Raw genomic sequence first — 17,476 nt, 5'->3', positions numbered from 1 at the left:
CCTAGGGCGGGGAGCCAGCTATCTGTCAAGTGACTGCAGTACAGCCAGAGGCCTGAGCAGCCCTGGCCTGCCCACGCTCACTGCTCCTCATCTTTGGCCTGGTCCCTGAGGCCCTGCCCAGGCAGCCTTCCTGTGCAACCGGAAAGGTGAGACCCAGGGGAGGGGTGAGGGGAATCCTCGGCGGGCTGCCAGCACCTGCCCTGCAGTATGGAGGAGGCTGCCTGTCTGTGAGACCGCAGGGAAGGATTGCCTGCATTTGAGAACACACTGGTGGTCCTCTCCTTACCCTAAGGAGCCCATTTCCAGCTTTTCTGTCCTATTGCTAAGGTGGGAGAGGGGCATAGAACAGCAGGCCAGGGCCAAGGGAATGTAAGGCAGCACAGCAGGCCTGTCTGCAGCCTCTGCTGGGGAAGAGGAGGAAGAGCTGGCCCTCCTTGGATTGGATCGGAATGCTGACAACACGTTTACGCAGCCTGTTGGCAAGTCTGGTGTTCTGGTGCCACACACATGTAATCCCAGTACTCTATAGAAAAGGCAGGGTTGGGGCTGGAAAGATGGCTCAGTGGTTTTAAGAGTACTGACTGCTCTTCCAGAGGATCCAGGTTCAATTCCCAGCGCCCACATGGCAGTTCACAACTGTCTGAAGATCCAGTTGCAGGGGATCTGACACCTTCACACCAATGCACATAAAATAAAGTTAAATAATAAAACCATAAAAAATATTTTTAAAAGAAAAGGCAGGGTTGCTGCAAGTTCTGAACCAGCCTGATCTACATGGGAAGATGAGGGGGAACAAAGTCTACAGCTGGGGACATGATCACTCCAGGGTAGTAAGACTGAAGAGGTCTTTATTGTAGTGTAGATATGGGGGGAAGAGCCAAGAGCAGGGACAGAAAACAAGAAATTTAGAGTAGGGGGCAGGGCTGTAAGAGTCAGAATGCCGGTGTGGACTTGCAACACTGAGAGCCTGGAAACCAGCCTGTGCTTTGTTATGCTAATAAACGCCATAGCTAGTGATGGTCCCGAGTTTCTTGTAGACCTGACAACCATCCAGAAGTGCGACCTCAGAGAATGGATATGTGATTGAGGAAGAGCCGACAAGTGCCTGTGCACTGCTGTGATTGGGTGTCAGAACCAAACCAAAAGATTGGAAAAGCTCAAAGCTAATCTGAGCCTCCCGGGATTTATGCATGCATGCCTGTAAACAAAGCGAGGGCATGGACTTGCTCCTGTGGAGACCCAGTAAGGGCTGGGGGCTTCACGGCTTTCCACTGCACTGGCTTTGTCATTATAATCTTGTGTGTGTGCCAAGTATTACATAACCTTCAGAGAGTTGGCTAGACCTGACCTACGGAATACACATTCTCAGTGCAGCCTGTCTCAGACTGGACCCTGTCATCTCTTCACAGTGGAATGAATCACAGTGGACAACTAGCAGAAAGCTCAGGAAAATGTGGAAATACCACTTCCTGTTTTGAGTCAGGCTCCCCATGTAGCCCAGGCAAGCCTCATCTTCCTGCCTTGCCTGAGTGCTAGAGTTGTGTGCACACCCGGCTCTTACCTTAACTACTAATGGGTTAAAAAGGAGTTAGGAAGTACAGGTGAATGAAAACACTGAAACTCAACACAGCAAGAGCAGAATAAAGGGAGTGCAATAGCCTACTTTTGTATGTTTTGTCTTAAGACCAGGTCTCCTTACTATGTAGAATAACAGACTGGTCTTGAACTCCCAGAGATCCACCTGCCTCTGCCTCCTAAATGTTGGGATTAAAGGCGTGGGCCACCAAACCCAGCCAAAAGCCTACTTTCAAAAGGTGGAATTCTGGGGCTGGAGAGATGGCTCAGAGGTTAAGAGCACTGACTGCTCTTCCAGAGGTCCTGAGTTCAATTCCCAGCAACCACATGGTGGCTTACAGCCATCTATAATGTGACCTGGCGCCCCCTTCTGGCTTGCAGGCACACATGGAAGGAATGCTATACACATAATATACTAAATAAATAAATAAATATTTAAAAAAAAAAGGTGGAATTCTCAGTGCTGGAGAGATGGCTCAGAAGGTAAGAGCACTGGCTGTTCTTCCAGAGGTCCTGTGTTTGAGCCCCAGTACTCACATGGCAGCTCATGACCATTTGTAACATCAGTTCCAAGGGATCCATTCAATACTCTCTCTTGGCCTCCTTGGCACCAGGTATACGAGGTGTACAGACATATATATGTATACATAAAAGCAAAACATTCACACACATACACACAAATAAAAAGTAGAAGCAGAAGCAGATCTTTGTGAGTTTAAGGCCAGCCTAGTCCATACAGTGAGTTCCATAATAAATAGCCAGAGCTACACTGAGAAACCCTGTCTCAATAAGTGTTCTCAAGTCAGTACTAGCTTTATATTTAAAGGGACTAGAAGTAAGCGAAGTAAGCTAGATTCGGCCTCGAGAGAGCACAAGCAAGGAAGGGAATATTAGGGCAGAGAAGTGGAGGAAAGAGGAAATGGGTAAGGGAGCTGGAGAGATGACTAAAGTGAAGTGTGCCTGCAGCTCCCAGCCAGGTGGTGTGCATGCCCGTTTTTAATCCCAGCACTCTGGAGGCAGAGGCAAGCAGATCTCTGTGAGTTCGAGGCCAGCCTGGTCTACAAGAGCTAGTTCTAAAGCTACAGAGAAACGCTGTCTCAAAATAAAAAGGTCTCACCAACCACCTGCTAATTCCAGTTCCAGGGGATCCCATGTCAGCAGCTGCCTTTTGCAGGTACTGCATGCGCACACACCTTAAAACATCAAAGTTGGTTCTTTGCCAGCAAATTTGATAGGCCTTTAAAAGCTGACTAGGAAAACAAGTGAATTGGGAGAGCTAGGTGTGCAGCTTAGATGCCCCAGGCTCCAGCACCACAGGCTGCCAGGATAGAAGACAGAGTGGAAGAAGGGAGAGAGAAAAATGCTCAGACCCATCTTCTAGAAATGAAAAGACAAGGGGCTGGAGAGATGGCTCAGTGGTTAAGAGCACCGGCTGCTCTTCCAGAGGTCCTGAGTTCAATTCCCAGCAACCACATGGTGGCTCACAACCATCTGTAATGAGGCCTGGCACCCTCTGGCATGTGGACATACATGGAGGTAGAATGTTGTATACATAATAAATAAATAAATCTTTTAAAAAAAAGAAATGAAAAGACAATAAAAACTAAGGGTAATTATGTTAACAAATCAGATAATTTAGATAAAATGGACCAATTGTCAGGTAAAAATAGAGATGACCAAGACAGAACCTACACGAAAGTTATGGGATAGTCATTAAAAGTCTTCCTTTTTTTTTTTTTTTCTAGACAGGGTTTCTCTGTAGCTGGGATTAAAGGCGTGTGCCATCACCGCCAGGCTATAAATCTTCCCTTGAGGAAAAGCCCAGTGTCACATGTTGAATTATATCAGACATTAAAGAGGAGACACGAAGCCTCCTGAGACTGCAGATCCTCAATGTGCGTGGCAGGCAGAGGCCCGTCCCACTGCCACTGTTTCCTTCCCAATGGAACCCTCTCTGCCCCCAAATCCATTCTAGGTCTCCTTGGTTCACAGAAGCCAAGACATCAGCACCATCAGAGGTTCGTCATTTTCTGTCGTGCCTCCTGCCCCATTCACCTTTTGTCTCAAAGGTTATTGGTCACTTGCCCCATGGTTTTTAAATATCACAACACAGAAGTGATGTACAAAAGTATGATGGGGCCGGGCGGTGGTGGCGCACGCCTTTAATCCCAGCACTTGGGAGGCAGAGGCAGGCGGATCTCTGTGAGTTCGAGACCAGCCTGGTCTACAGAGCTAGTTCCAGGACAGGCTCCAAAGCCACAGAGAAACCCTGTCTCGAAAAACCAAAAAAAAAAAAAAAAAAAAAAAAGTATGATGGGTGCACTTTGATGTGCCCAGCCCAGAAAGATGCCCGGGACCCTTAAATGTGCCCATTTTTGAGCTTCATGTAGTGAATCTTAGGTCTGAACCTCTCTGTTAATTGACTTTTCGAACAAAGATTTTTTTTTTTTTGAAATGTGTATGAGTCTTTCACCTCTATACATTTTATGTACCGTGTGTGTTGTGCACCTGGTGCCCCTGCAGGTCAGAAGAGGGCATTGGATTTCCCTAAAACTCAAGTTATAGATGGTTATGGGCCACCATGTCAGTGTTGAGAACTGAACCCAGGTCCTCTAGAAAGATCAGTCAGTGCCCTTTGTGGAACCCTCACCCCTTATTCTCAAAGGGGCGAGAAGAAATTTTCTAGCAGAATGTTTTCCCAGGAAGATAGTGGTCTTTCCCTCTCCCACCCGGGGGATTCCAAGCACAAGGTCACCTAGCTCAGCCCAGCCAGCCACCTGGTACAGGCTGATAAAGATGGCCTAACTCAGAGACAGTGGTCTTGCTCTAAGAACAAGGAAAAAGCTGACTTAGCAGAATGGGAGGGAGCAAAAGTCCTTGTACCCGTGACAAAGCAGCTTCAAAGATTCTCTTTGTAGTTATGCCTTTAAAAGCTTACCCCACAGAGGAGATACAACTCCTCTCTACCTCGTTGTAATGGGGATGGAGATGAGTTCCAATCATGTTTGTATTATGCTGATTAAACCTTGCTTATTACAGTCTGGGCCTCTCGTGGGGTCGTAATCTGGGCACAACACCCTTAACCTCTGAGCCATCTCTCCACATTCTCTTGACCTTTTTTCGGTGTGGATGGAGCCTTTTCAAGACAGGGTTTCTCTGTGTTGCTCTGGCTGTCCTGCTCTTTGTAAAACCAGGTTGGCCTTGAACTCACAGAAATCTGCCTGCCTCTGCCTCCCAAGTGCTGGAGTTACAGGCGTGCGCCACCACTGCTTGGCTGTGTGTGGTGGTTCATGCCTGGAATCCTAGCATTTAGGAGAGGAAGCAGGAGAATGAAGAGCCCGATTACCCTGGGATACATGAGTCAGGGTCTCAAAGACAAAACAATGCCAAAAACTAAAGTTTAAATTTTTATTTTCATTCTCTTGCAAGATGTCTCAGCTGTGGCCCAAGAGAATTAATGAGCCTCTCCCCTCACTTCCATACCCTAGCTCTTCCCTGGCTGGGCATCTCCCTGCCCCTGCTGAAGGTATGCGTTAGCCAGAACATTTCAGGGACCAATCTGAACCATTTTAAGAAGGGAAGAACTCAAAATAGCATTCAAAGAGCCCCAGGGCCTCAGGCACAGCTGAGGGATAGTGTGTGTGTGATGGGGTGGGGGGCTGGGCTCCTTGCAAACTTTGTCTCAGACAGCTGCATCTGTGCAGTTATGCCTGCAGCTCCCCTGCCCACTTATCACATACAGGGCTTAATGGCACAGGCCCTCTCCAACTCAGGACAGCCAAAGAGGAAGCGTCTGTGGCCTCCCAGAACCCTCAGTCCTAATCCCTGCTCCCTGCTTGCACAAACCTCTACACACCCTATGCCTGCATTTCTCAGATTCTTAGCCTAGACTGCTATCGTCTGACCCAGGTCCTGGGGGCGACTAGCTCTAGAACAAATGGGATCTCCTACTGCAGCCTGGATTTCCTAATCCTGAGCTCAGGTAAACAATTAAATGTAATTATTTTCCCTCTTTTTTTTTTTTCTTCTGTTTTTGGAGACAGGGTTTCTCCGTGTAGACCAGGTTTTCCTGGAACTTACTCTGTTATGTAGACCAGGCTGGCCTCGAACTCACAGAGATCTGCTGACTCTGCCTCCCAAGTGCTGGGATTAAAGGCTTTAGCCACCACTGCCACTTTTTTTTTTTTTAAAGGTCTTAAAAAAAGGGGCGGGGGGGGGGGAGGGAATGCTGGAGAGATGGTTCAACAGTTAAGAGCACTGACTGCTCTTCAATTCCCAGCAACCACGTCGTGGCTCACAACCACCTGTGATGAGATCTGGTGCCCTCTTCTGGACTGCAAGGACACATGCAGACAGAACACTATATAAGTAATAAATAAAAAAAAAAAGACAAGGTCTCACTGTGTAGCCCTGGTTGACCTAAAACTTGCTATTTAGACAGACCAGGCTGACCTTGAACTCAAGATCTGTCTGCTTCTGCCTTCTAGGTGTTGAGATTAAAGGCTGCACCACCATGCCTGGCCCCCAGTTTTTTACAGGAATTAAAGGCCACACCACCATGCCTGAACCCCAATTTTTTTATTTTAAAAAGACATCACTTTCACAAAACTACAAACATAAAATAGTACAGGCATCTACATGACCTTGAGATTCGGCCACCAACACTGCTTTGCCACGTGACTGTGTGGTTCAGTTCACGCTCGGTGTGTCTGTGTTTTTGGACTTCTGTAAGCTGCAGATATCTTTAGATACTTCAGAACGCATCCTAGAGAAACAAGAATGATTTGCTATGGGCCAGCCAGAGCACACAGCGAAAGGACAGAACCTCTGACCCCGACACGTGTGCTCCACATGCAGCCTTCACCCCGCACACACATCATACACAACGTCACACACACAACAATACATATTTTTTAAAAAAGAGATTGCTCTCATCTAGCCCGAGAGCCCTTGTGCCTGCGAAAGTTACCTACCGATGGTTCTACAGCATAACTGATGGAGCCAACGAAATGTCCCGTCTCGACCCGAATTCCAGCCAAGGCTCACTTTGCATCTGGTTGTCGGATATAATCTTTTAGTCTCTTTTAGTCTAGAATAATCTCTTTAAAAATTACTACATCTGCTGGGCGGTGATGGCGCACGCCTTTAATCCCAGCACTTGGGAGGCAGAGGCAGGCGGATCTCTGTGAGTTCGAGCCCAGCCTGGTCTACAGAGCTAGTTCCAGGACAGGCTCCAAAACCACAGAGAAACCCTGTCTCATAAAACCAAAAAAAAAAAAAAAATTACTACATTTTCCCCACAGTTCAGGCATGTTTCTGTGTAGACTGTCCCCTGGGTGTCCCGCCAGAGTCCCCCTGTCTATCAGAGTGTGATTAAACACTCTCAGGGGCACAGGGTGCAGCTCACTGTCAGACCACTCAACAAATGCAAAGCCCTGGGTTCCATCCCCAGTACCACATCCTGCTCCTTAACTTTTCCAGCTAAACTGTGAACTCTTTGGGGGTTACCATCAGGCTGATTGCCATGGCGCTGGTAACATTTGTCAAAGAGATGAACCCTGAAAGGTTGCTGCCTTGCTGCAATTACACTTGGAGATTGGCCCAGCCCTGGCCCCTGCCAGCTTTCTGGTTTGTCCTCCTGCGTTGGTGTGACCTGGTGACAGCCCAGGGTGCTCACATGTGGAGTGAATATTTGCAGGCTCAGAGGAGGAGGTGTTTGCCAGTCTGTTGTCTTAACTGCTGATGTAGGAAGGCCCAGCCAGCTGTGGGCTGTCATCCCTGGGCAGGCCGTCCTCAGCTGTATAAGAAAGCTACCTGAGCACGGACCGGTGCACAGTATCCCTGCATGTTTCCTGATTAAATTCACGCCCTGACTTTCCTCAGGGCGTGACTTTAGGGACTTTCCTCAGGGACTTGGTAATGAAAGATGAAATTAACCCTTTCCTCTCCTAAGTTGCTTTTGGTCTCAGTGTTCTATCACAACAACAGAAAGGAAACTGGAAGACCCAGTGAGTGAGGACTGGGGCTCAGTGTTCCTGTGCTAATGACCAGCAAGCACACCGGCTACATATATTCTATAGGCCAGTAGAGGGCACCAAATCTCATTACAGATGGTTGAGAGCCACCATGTGGTTGCTGGGAAGAGCTGCCAGTGCTCTTAACCTCTGAGCCACCTCTCCAGCCCCCCCCCCCCTTTTTTCCTTAAGACAGTCTTATAGTCTAAGCACTATAGGCAAGGACCACCTTAAACCCCTGATCCTCCTGCCTCCACAGAATAGCAGATGTGTTTGTTCATGTTTCCTTTATGAGCAGTTGTGATGAAACCCAGGGCTTTGTACAGCATGTGTTCTACCATGTAGTGAGAGCTGCGGGCTATGTTCCTGCCGCCTGGCTGTCTGGTCGCCTGGCTAGCTTATGCCCCGAAATAACAGCACACAAACTGTATTAATTTAAACACTGCCTGGCCCATTAGTTCCAGCTTCTTCTGGCTAACTCTCACATCTTGATTAACCCATTTCTATTAATGTGTGTAGCACCACGAGGTGGTAGCTTACTGGGAAAGATTCAGTAAGTCTGACCTGGCGGCTGGCTCCATGGCATCTGCGCCAGAGAGGAGAGGCATAGTGATTGCCTCACTTCCCTCTTCCTCCCAGCATTCTGTTCTGTCTACTCCACCCACCTAAGGGCTGGCCTATCAAATGGTCAAGGCAGTTTCTTTATTAACCAATGAAATCAACACAAAACAGAAGACCCTCCCACATCACTACCAACTGAGCCACATTCCAGTTCCAACCTGTGTACTCTTCAATTTTTACTGATTTGTTTGTTTATTTATTTATGTTTTCATTTAGGCTTATTTTTTTTAATATTTATTTATTATGTATACAGTATTCTGTCTGTGTATATGCCTGCAGGCCAGAAGAGGGCACCAGACCCCATTACAGATGGTTGTGAGCCACCATGTGGTTGCTGGGAACTGAACTCAGGACCTTTGAAAGAGCAGGCAATGCTCTTAACCTCTGAGTCATCTCTCCAGCCCCTCATTTAGGCTTATTAAGACAGGGTTTTTCTACACAGCCCTGGCTGTCCTGGAACTCACTAGGTAGACCAAGCTAGCCTCTGCCTCCCACGTGCTGCGATTAAAGGTGTGTGCCCCACGCCCACCAAATAAAAAACTTTAAAATAATTTTTTAAAGAGCAACATAAGGAAAGGCAGGATTTATCCTGGCCCACAGCTTGAGGATATGATCCACTGTAGCAGGGCTGACAGCTGGCAGGGGCCTGAGACAGTTTCCTCAAAGAGAAAACATGCAATCAGCAGAAAATGTGTCTGCTAAGAAATTGAACCCAGGGCTGGAGAGATGGCTCAGTGGTTAAGAACACTGGTTGTGGGGCCGGAGAGATGGCTCAGAGGTTAAGAGCATTGCCTGCTCTTCCAAAGGTCCTGAGTTCAATTCCCAGCAACCACATGGTGGCTCACAACCATCTGTAAAGAGATCTGGCGTCCTCTTCTGGCCTTCAGACATACAGACAGAATATTGTATACATAATAAATAAATAAATAAATAAATATTTTTTTTTTTTAAAAAAAGAAAACTGGTTGTTCTTCCAGAGTACCCGGGTTGAATTCCCAGCACCCACACAGCAGCTCACAACTGTCTGTAATTCCAGTTCTGGGGGACCCAACACCCATGGCAAAACACCAATGTGCACAAAGTAAAAATAAATAAATTAAAAAAAAAAAAGACTTCAGACATGTCATGCAAAGGGCCTCAGTTAAAAAAAAAAAAAAGAAGAAGAAATTGAACCCAGACTAGGGAAAGAACTAAAACAGAACTGTAGCAAAAGCAATCAATTAATTAAAATGGAGGCAACGAGCCTGCGGGGTGGGGTGGGGGGGCACAAGTGCATTTACTGCTGAACCACCTCCCCAGCCCCTCCATCCGCCCTTTGGGGAAGGGTCTCACTGCACTCGGAGTTCAGTTTTGGCTAGACTAGCTGGTCAGCCAGTCTCTACTCCCTCCAGGTCCGGGCTTACAGACCCCTTCCCATGGCCTGGCTTTTGCATGGGTTCTGGGGATCCAAACGCAGGTCCTTGTGCTTGCATAAGGACATTTTTGCGAACAGCACGTTTATAGGATGGTATATGAATAAAAGCTACACTGGTACCGAAGTTTCCAGCTTGGCAGATCAAGATTCTGTGGTTCAACCGAATGTGCTCTTGGTCTGATTCATCCAAATAAGGCACGGCCAGACCCACATTCCTGAGGCTCCGTATCTAAGGCCTCAGAGCTTGAGGCCAGCTCCCACAGCTGCGTGAGAGCAGCACAGACTTTCCCGTTTTTGAGGCAGGGTCTCACACTCAGAGCTCAGGCTGTCAGGAACTCTACCTGGAGGTGGGATTTCAGGTATGTGCCACCCTGCTTCAAAGTACTTGGACTGAGTGTACACCTTAGGCCTCATGATGAAATGAGAAAGACCCAGACCTTGCTGGGGGCGGGGGGGGGGGGGAATAATTACAGGTAGGATCTGGCCAGGATCCTGTTTAAAAAGCTTCCTCCTGGAGAACAGGCGGGATATTTTTGGAAAGTAGGGCATTTAAAAAGTATTTCATAATCTTTCAAATGAGGGGGCTGCTTGTGTCCCTTCCGAAAGTTGAAGAAAACGGAGGCGCTCAAAGGAACCTAGCAGAAAGCGGTTGCCAGTGCAGGATGACGAAGCGGGTCCTGGATCTCTGCCCAGGGATGCCGGTTCGCGTTTCCGCAGAGGCCGCGCCGCAGGACCCTGCCCGACCTTGAAAGGCCGCTCGACCTTGAGGTCCGTGTGTACCTCAGTTACCCTCTCTGTGCAATGGGGAGATGCGCGCCTTCACAGGGGAGGGCCAGCGGCCCCGACGCGCTCCTAAGGGCAGCCAGAAAGCGTGGACACCCTCCCCAACTGCCCTCAGACCCTAGCCCCCCGCCCCCCCACCGACCGCGCCGCAGCCACACCGTAGGAGCCCGCGGGCGGGAACCAGCCTCCGCGCGCGACGGCGCACGCGCACCTCACTCCCCGCCCCATCTCGCGCCCGCGTGCGCCCATAGGCCGCCCGCGCCGTCACTCCGTCTGGGAAGCAATTGCGATTGATCAAGGTCCAGGCGCGCGACCGGGCGGTGGGCGGGGCCCAGGCCGTGTATAAAAGAAGCGGGGCGGCCAGGCTCGTGCCGCTTTGCAGACGCCGCTGTCCCCTTTCACCGCTTGCTGCAGCCATGGTCAACCCCACCGTGTTCTTCGACATCGCGGCCGATGGCGAGCCCTTGGGCCGCGTCTCCTTCGAGGTCGGGTGGACGCTGGCGCTCCGGGGTGGGGTCCTGGGGACGGTGGAGTGGGAGGCGCCCCCGGGGCGTGGGCCCACCCTCCTGGGGATCGAGCACGGGCGGCGGCGCCATTTCCTGACGAGGGGCCATTTTGGGAGGCCGGCGAGGCGCGGGGAGGCTGGGCGGGCGGCGGACAAAGCCGGGCGGGGCGCGGCCGTTGGGGGGAGGGGGCGGCCCCCTCCCCCGCCCGCCCGCCTCGGCCTGCCCGCAGGCGCACGTGGCTGCGCCCTGTGGGGCCCTGCGCGGCCGGGCGCACGTGCTCGGCGCGCCTCTCCCGTTTCGGAGCCGTTGGGCCCTGCCCTGCTGGGCTACGGCGCCGCCGACCCGCGGGCATCTTCCCAGCCATCTCCCCTGAGCCGCTGCCTTTCCGCGGGATCTGGGCAGGGACCCCACTTAGGGTCTCCAAGACGAAGGCTCGATGAGCCGGTCCCTGCGCGTTAGTGCCCGGTAATTCGGGTGTGCTTGAGTGTGGCCGGAGCGCTGCTCCATTTGGTTTGAAGCAGTAACGTTTGTGTAGAGAGAGGCCCAGAATATCCCTCTACCTCCCCCACCCCACGAGCGGAAACGGGAAAGGCCCGGCCTTCGCTAGTGCCCAAGGACCGCCTCCCGTCGCAGTGATGGCGCAGCGGGGGAGGCGCTCTGTGGAACAGGCTTGTTAGGGCTGGCCACGCTGCAGTCTCGCATTTGACCCAAGCGGATTGCCAGTGGTTAGTTACCTAATTGGTTTGGGAGGTGTTAAATGGCTGCTTAAAGATCAGATAGTAATTAGTATCCTAAGCGTGTTTCTTTTACAAAATTAAATATTCTCGTTAACCCCAGCATCATGCCTTAGGTCATAGTGAAATTGAATGTTGCTTAGTCTCTGTCTTGTTAAACTACTCTAGAACTACCAGTGGTTAGGTTTGGATGCTCTTACCTACAATCCTAGATTTCCCTGTTGTCCGCCCACCACAGTGCTTGGCACATAGTCTAAAGCCAGAGTTTCTCTGTAGTCAGAGCTGATAATTGACAAGGGCTCTTGTGGAAACTTGGCCCAAGCTTAGTGCTGGGCAGCAGGTCAGTATCAGGTTAGCCAGAGCTTGAAGTGAGACAAGACTTGCAGGTCCGTAGGTGAGAATAGAGATGGACCCGCCAGGAAGGGCTTCGAAGAAGTACCTGCAGTAAAAGAAAGTGGGCTTGCCACGCTCTGAGAGAGAGGGAGTTTAATCGGTTTAAGAGAACCCATATATCTAACCTTTTAAGCCATAGGTATATCCCTCTAAGAGAATAGAGATGCTATAACTGATTTACTATTATCTTGGAAAGTTGAAAAATAATTCGTGGTTTTGGACTATGAAAGGGCTTGTAAATATTGAGGAAAGGTTCAAAGCACATACTAGTAGGTAAGGGACCTAGGTACCAAGACCACTTACTTACCTGATGCTTCAGAGCTGTGCTGTGACAGGGTGAAGGTGGCATTTCCCTTGCCAGTGACTAACACAGCTTATTTACCTGATTGTGCATTGTGTGACAGTATTTTCTTTCAGAAGCTTTGATTTTAGATCCTGACATGAAGTTAGGGGAGGTGATGTATATTTGAGAAGCCTGAAGTCTGTTCAGAAGTAGGTGTGATGTATTAAAAGCCCTTGAGTCACATTTAAGGAGTCTGTCGCTATTTCTAAGTCATGACCAGCTCCAGATTTCTGGCATGTTTTTGGTTCTCATGTTTCACAACCCAGCCCTTAAAACTTAGGAGTAATTCCTACTGGGATTTGAAGATTATTACTGAAGTAGTGTTCTCCTACTAAGAAAATGAATTTATGATGTACAAATCCCTAATCTAAGGGCATTAGTCGTGAAAATCACCTATGTATTAACTAGCTGTCCTTTTTCTCCTTACAGCTGTTTGCAGACAAAGTTCCAAAGACAGCAGGTAGGTTCAATTTTCTAAATTTAACAAGTTTCATGGATAGAACAATTTTAAAGAGAAACCATATGTGTATATACTGTATTTTTGTTTCTAACAACTATTTTTTTTTTTGTTTCTAACAGAAAACTTTCGTGCTCTGAGCACTGGAGAGAAAGGATTTGGATATAAGGGTTCTTCCTTTCACAGGATTATTCCAGGATTCATGTGCCAGGTATGAATTGGCTGAATTTTTAGTTCCTTTAGCTTCAGATTGAGCCAGAATGAATGCTTCAGTTGTACTTTACCTGAGCTAGTAGTATACTGTTTTTTTTCTTATGTGTATTCATAACATAGTGCACATATGCAGGTCAGTTCTCCATCTTGTGTGTCCTGGGATTGGTTTCGGGTCTTGGTGGCTGATTATTTTATCCACTGAACCATCTCATTGGCCCCTTAAATTCCTTTCCTTTTCTTCCTCCTGTATACTGGGATTCCACATGTCCTCCACACCGACCTTCTAGAATCTATACGTACCTTGTTCTGGGGTGAGCCCTCTGAAGTGCCTGCTACTGAGGACCTGAGTCCCCAGAGCTCCTGTAAAAGCTGAGTATGGTGACAAATGCTCTGATGCTGTCAACCAGCCTAGCCAAAACTTTAGGCCCCAGGCCAATAGTAGACTTGTAATTGTCTGAAACAAAAGATGGCCCTTGCAGAATAGCTTAATGTGCATACAGAGACAAGAATTAGAAATCTGTTAAGGCTTTACCTTGTGAACTTTCAGTTACATTGCTGAAATGACAGATTTCTCTCTGATGTTACAGGGTGGTGACTTCACACGCCATAATGGCACTGGCGGCAGATCCATCTACGGAGAAAAATTTGAGGATGAGAACTTCATCCTGAAGCATACAGGTCCTGGCATCTTGTCCATGGCAAATGCTGGACCAAACACAAACGGCTCCCAGTTTTTTATCTGCACCACCAAGACTGAGTGGTAAGAAACACAATGAATGTATCTATTTGGAAAAGTACAATCCTGCTGAGAGACTTTTGTTTCTTCAGTGTTTCTTTTATTCCATCTCTTAGTGGAAATCAAGGCTGTAAGAGTGCTGATTATGTGTGCATGCATTTGTCTTGTAGCAGTCTTTATCTCAGTGTGCCATCTTCTGCTAGTTGCTCATGGTGATCATTCTTCTACAGGCTGGATGGCAAACATGTGGTCTTTGGGAAGGTGAAAGAAGGCATGAACATTGTGGAAGCCATGGAGCGTTTTGGGTCCAGGAATGGCAAGACCAGCAAGAAGATCACCATTTCCGACTGTGGACAACTCTAATTCTTTTGACTTGCGGGCTTCTTACCCACCAGACCATTCCTTCTGTAGCTCAGGAGAGCACCCCAGCCCCATCTGCTCGCAGTACCCTGTAATCTCTGCTCTCACTGAAGTTCTTTGGGTTCCATATTTTCCTCATTCCCCTTCAAGTCTAGCTGGATTGCAGAGTTAAGTTTATGATTATGAATAAAAACTAAGTAAGAATTGTTGTCATTGTTTGTATTGAGGTGTTGGTACAGGTCTCTAAGCAGCTGGTTAGGTACCTTTGAAGATAGCAGGCAGTACTCTTGTCTTCTCTAACTCAAGAGGTCTTAACTGTCACTGATCCCACTTAGTATATTTAAGCATGTAGGTTTGTAGATTTATGGTTTTGTGGGGGCTGCTGTGTGAGTGTAAGTTTGGGGTCTGTGGGTCCTAACCTTTACCAACTAAGCCATCTTTGAACCCCAGATTTGTTTCTCCCAGAGGTGACAGAAGGATGAAAAGTAGAATGGAGTACAAGCCTGAGTAACCTCTGAGTTAGTCTTGCAACCCATGTGAACAATGAAGCCTTTTCTGGTTTCAGGAGAACCTAGTGCACAAACATGCATACATATAGGTAAAACACTCAAGTTCAGAAGTTATTCTTGGTTATGTGTGTGTTTGTGTTTGGTCTGGAGGCTTCAGACATTGGGCTGTGAGCCATCTGATGTGTGTATTGAGAATTGAACTCTAGTCCTGCAAGTACTAACTGCTGAGCCACCCAGATCCTAAATGCTTTCCAGCTTGTTTTCATTCTGTGTAGGTTTTAGGACAACTTTTCAGGGTTTGGTTCTTCCACTGTTTCTCAGCACTTGACCTCAGGTCCTCAGGCTTTGTGGCAAGCAATTTTTATGCACTGACTTACAACGAGCCCCAGTATTTCATATTATTTACGTTGTTCTTAATGTTTTTAAGGTTAGCTTTGTTTAGATGTAATTTATAATTAGTTGGAATTGGAGTTTGTTAAACATGTTCCTTTTAACAACAGACTCACATTACTAGAATCAAATGTCATAATTTTGTCAGCTTGACACCAGTCTACAGAGACCTGGCACATCGGTTGGGCATACTCATGGAGGGCTCAGCACAGTGCAGGCAGGCATGCAAGCCAGGGGAATCAAACCAGTAAGCAGAGTGCCTCCATGTAAGATGTAGACCCTTTGCTCTTCAAGTTTCTTTTGGTCATGGTGCTCACAGCACAGAAAGCAATCCAAAATTTATTTTTCTTAGTTCAGATTTTTTTTTTAATATTTATTATGTATACAATGTTCTGTCTGTATGTCTGCAGGCCAGAAGAGGGCATCAGACCTTATTACAGATGGTTGTGAGCCACCATGTGGTTGCTGGGAATTGAACTTTGGACCTTTGGAAGAGCAGGCAATGCTCTTAACCACTAAGCCATCTCTCCAGCCCTTAGTTCAGATTCTTCATGAGTTTTTGAGTGTACATGTAACTCCATGGTGCCCTAGGAGGCCAGAAGAGGGTGTTGGGTCCCTTGGAGCTGGAGTTGTGAGCTACCTGATGTTGGAAACCAGCCTTTGATCCTCTGCAAGAACTATATATATTTAGGTTATTTTGAGGCAATATAAACTCTTAACCACTGAACTGTCTCTCCAGGCCTTTATTTGCTGAGATAGGGTTTCTCTGTAGCTTTGGAACCTGCCCTGGAACTAGCGTAGACCTCCAACTCTGACTTTGCCTCCCACCTCTGCCTGGATCAGCATCCTTTTAAGAAGGATGCAAACGGACTGAAGGGCTAACTCTGGGTTAAGATCACATACTTTTGTAGAAGACCTGGATTCAAGTCCTAGCCACCAGCATGGTGGTTTACAATTATCTGTAACTCCAGTTCCAGGGGATCCAGTACCCACTTCTGACCTCCATTGCACTAAGTATATATGATGCATATACATATATGCAGGAATAGTTTTAACTTTAGAAATAATTTTGGCCGGGCGATGGTGGCGCACGCCTTTAATCCCAGCACTCGGGAGGCAGAGGCAGGCGGATCTCTGTGAGTTCGAGACCAGCCTGGTCTACAGAGCTAGTTCCAGGACAGGCTCCAAAGCCACAGAGAAACCCTGTCTCGAAAAACCAAAAAAAAAAAAAAAATTTTTTTGAAGGTAATGCTAGCCCACTATGGTGGCACATAACCTTTAACCCCAGCACTTGGGAGGCAGAGGCAGACAGCCTGGTCTACAGAACAAGTTTCAAGTCAGCCAGGGCAACAGCCTGTCTGAAACAAAAACAAAAAACAATGTTTCTTAAGTTTACCTGAAGCAGGAATGCTTGGCCTCATACATGATACAGTCTAAATAAAACCAAAAGCATGCTGAGGATTGAAACCCAGAGCCTCGAGCCAGGCATGTCAGTCCAGGCCTATCTTTCAGCACTTTAGAAAATAGAGACAAATGGGATCAGAAATTGAAGGCTAGCTTCATTCTGAGTTTCAGATCAGCCTAAGCTAAATGAGACTTTGTTACAAACAAACCAGAGCCTCACACATCCAATGTGAAGGTCCTACCACTGAACTATGCCCCCCCGCAGGAATACCTTTTTTCCCCACTTAAAGCAACTTTAGGTGGCTGGAGAGATGATGCTCTTGTTACAGCACTTGCTGCTCTTAGTCTCACGATGACGCTGGCAGGCTCTGTACTAGGAAGGCCTTGAACTCACAGAGATACTCCTGCCTCTGCCGCTTTCATGTCTTTCCACTTTCTAAGTGACAATGTTTTGTCCATTCTCCAGTGGATCATTCATACACATACAAGCAATACTAGTTATGTTCAGTGGGGCCGGGTTGTGGTGGCACATGCCTTTAATTGCAGCACTTGGGAGGCAGAGGCCAGCCTGGTCTACAGAGGGAGTCCCAGGACAGTCAGGGCTACACAGAGAAACCCTGTCATGAAAAACCAAATACAAACATACATGCATAGGACATGAAATTGGATGGGGTGTTAAGGAGAATTCATGAAGGAGTTGGAAGGAAGGAAATAAGGAGTAGATTGCATACATGTATGATTTTTTTTTTTTTTTTCGAGACAGGGTTTCCCTGTAACTTTGGAGCCTGTCCTGGAACTAGCTCTTGTAGACCAGGCTGGCCTCGAACTCACAGAGGCTGGCCTGTCTCTGCCTCCCTAGTGCTGGGATTAAAAGCGTGCACCACCACCGCCTGGCCTGAAATTTTTAAAATATATAAAAAAATACCTTAAGAAAGAAGTTCAGGCTTTGTCTAGTAGCCCTAACTCTGGATTGCCTAATCATTTTGTTTGTATTCTTTACTTGTCCTACCAGTTCCTACCAGTT

The 17,476-nt window shown here is 47.8% G+C and overlaps 1 protein-coding gene across 1 annotated transcript; it reads left to right on the top strand.

Moving 5' to 3' along the window:
- Positions 1-10,761: 10,761 nt before the first annotated feature.
- Positions 10,762-14,198, top strand: Ppia (peptidylprolyl isomerase A). Its single transcript, XM_041669255.1, has 5 exons — positions 10,762-10,892; positions 12,813-12,843; positions 12,963-13,051; positions 13,641-13,813; positions 14,020-14,198. Exons 1-5 carry the CDS (start codon positions 10,824-10,826, stop codon positions 14,150-14,152), a joined length of 495 nt encoding a protein of 164 aa, XP_041525189.1. The 5' UTR covers positions 10,762-10,823; the 3' UTR covers positions 14,153-14,198.
- The last annotated feature ends 3,278 nt before the right edge of the window (positions 14,199-17,476 follow it).

This window comes from Microtus oregoni, unplaced genomic scaffold (genome assembly GCF_018167655.1).
Source record: "Microtus oregoni isolate MIOR12 unplaced genomic scaffold, Mior012 000019F_ref0000042, whole genome shotgun sequence".
NCBI classification, from domain to species: domain Eukaryota; kingdom Metazoa; phylum Chordata; class Mammalia; order Rodentia; family Cricetidae; genus Microtus; species Microtus oregoni.
Note: the sequence above shows the minus strand (reverse complement) of the source record. Positions and strands in the feature narration are given on the sequence as shown.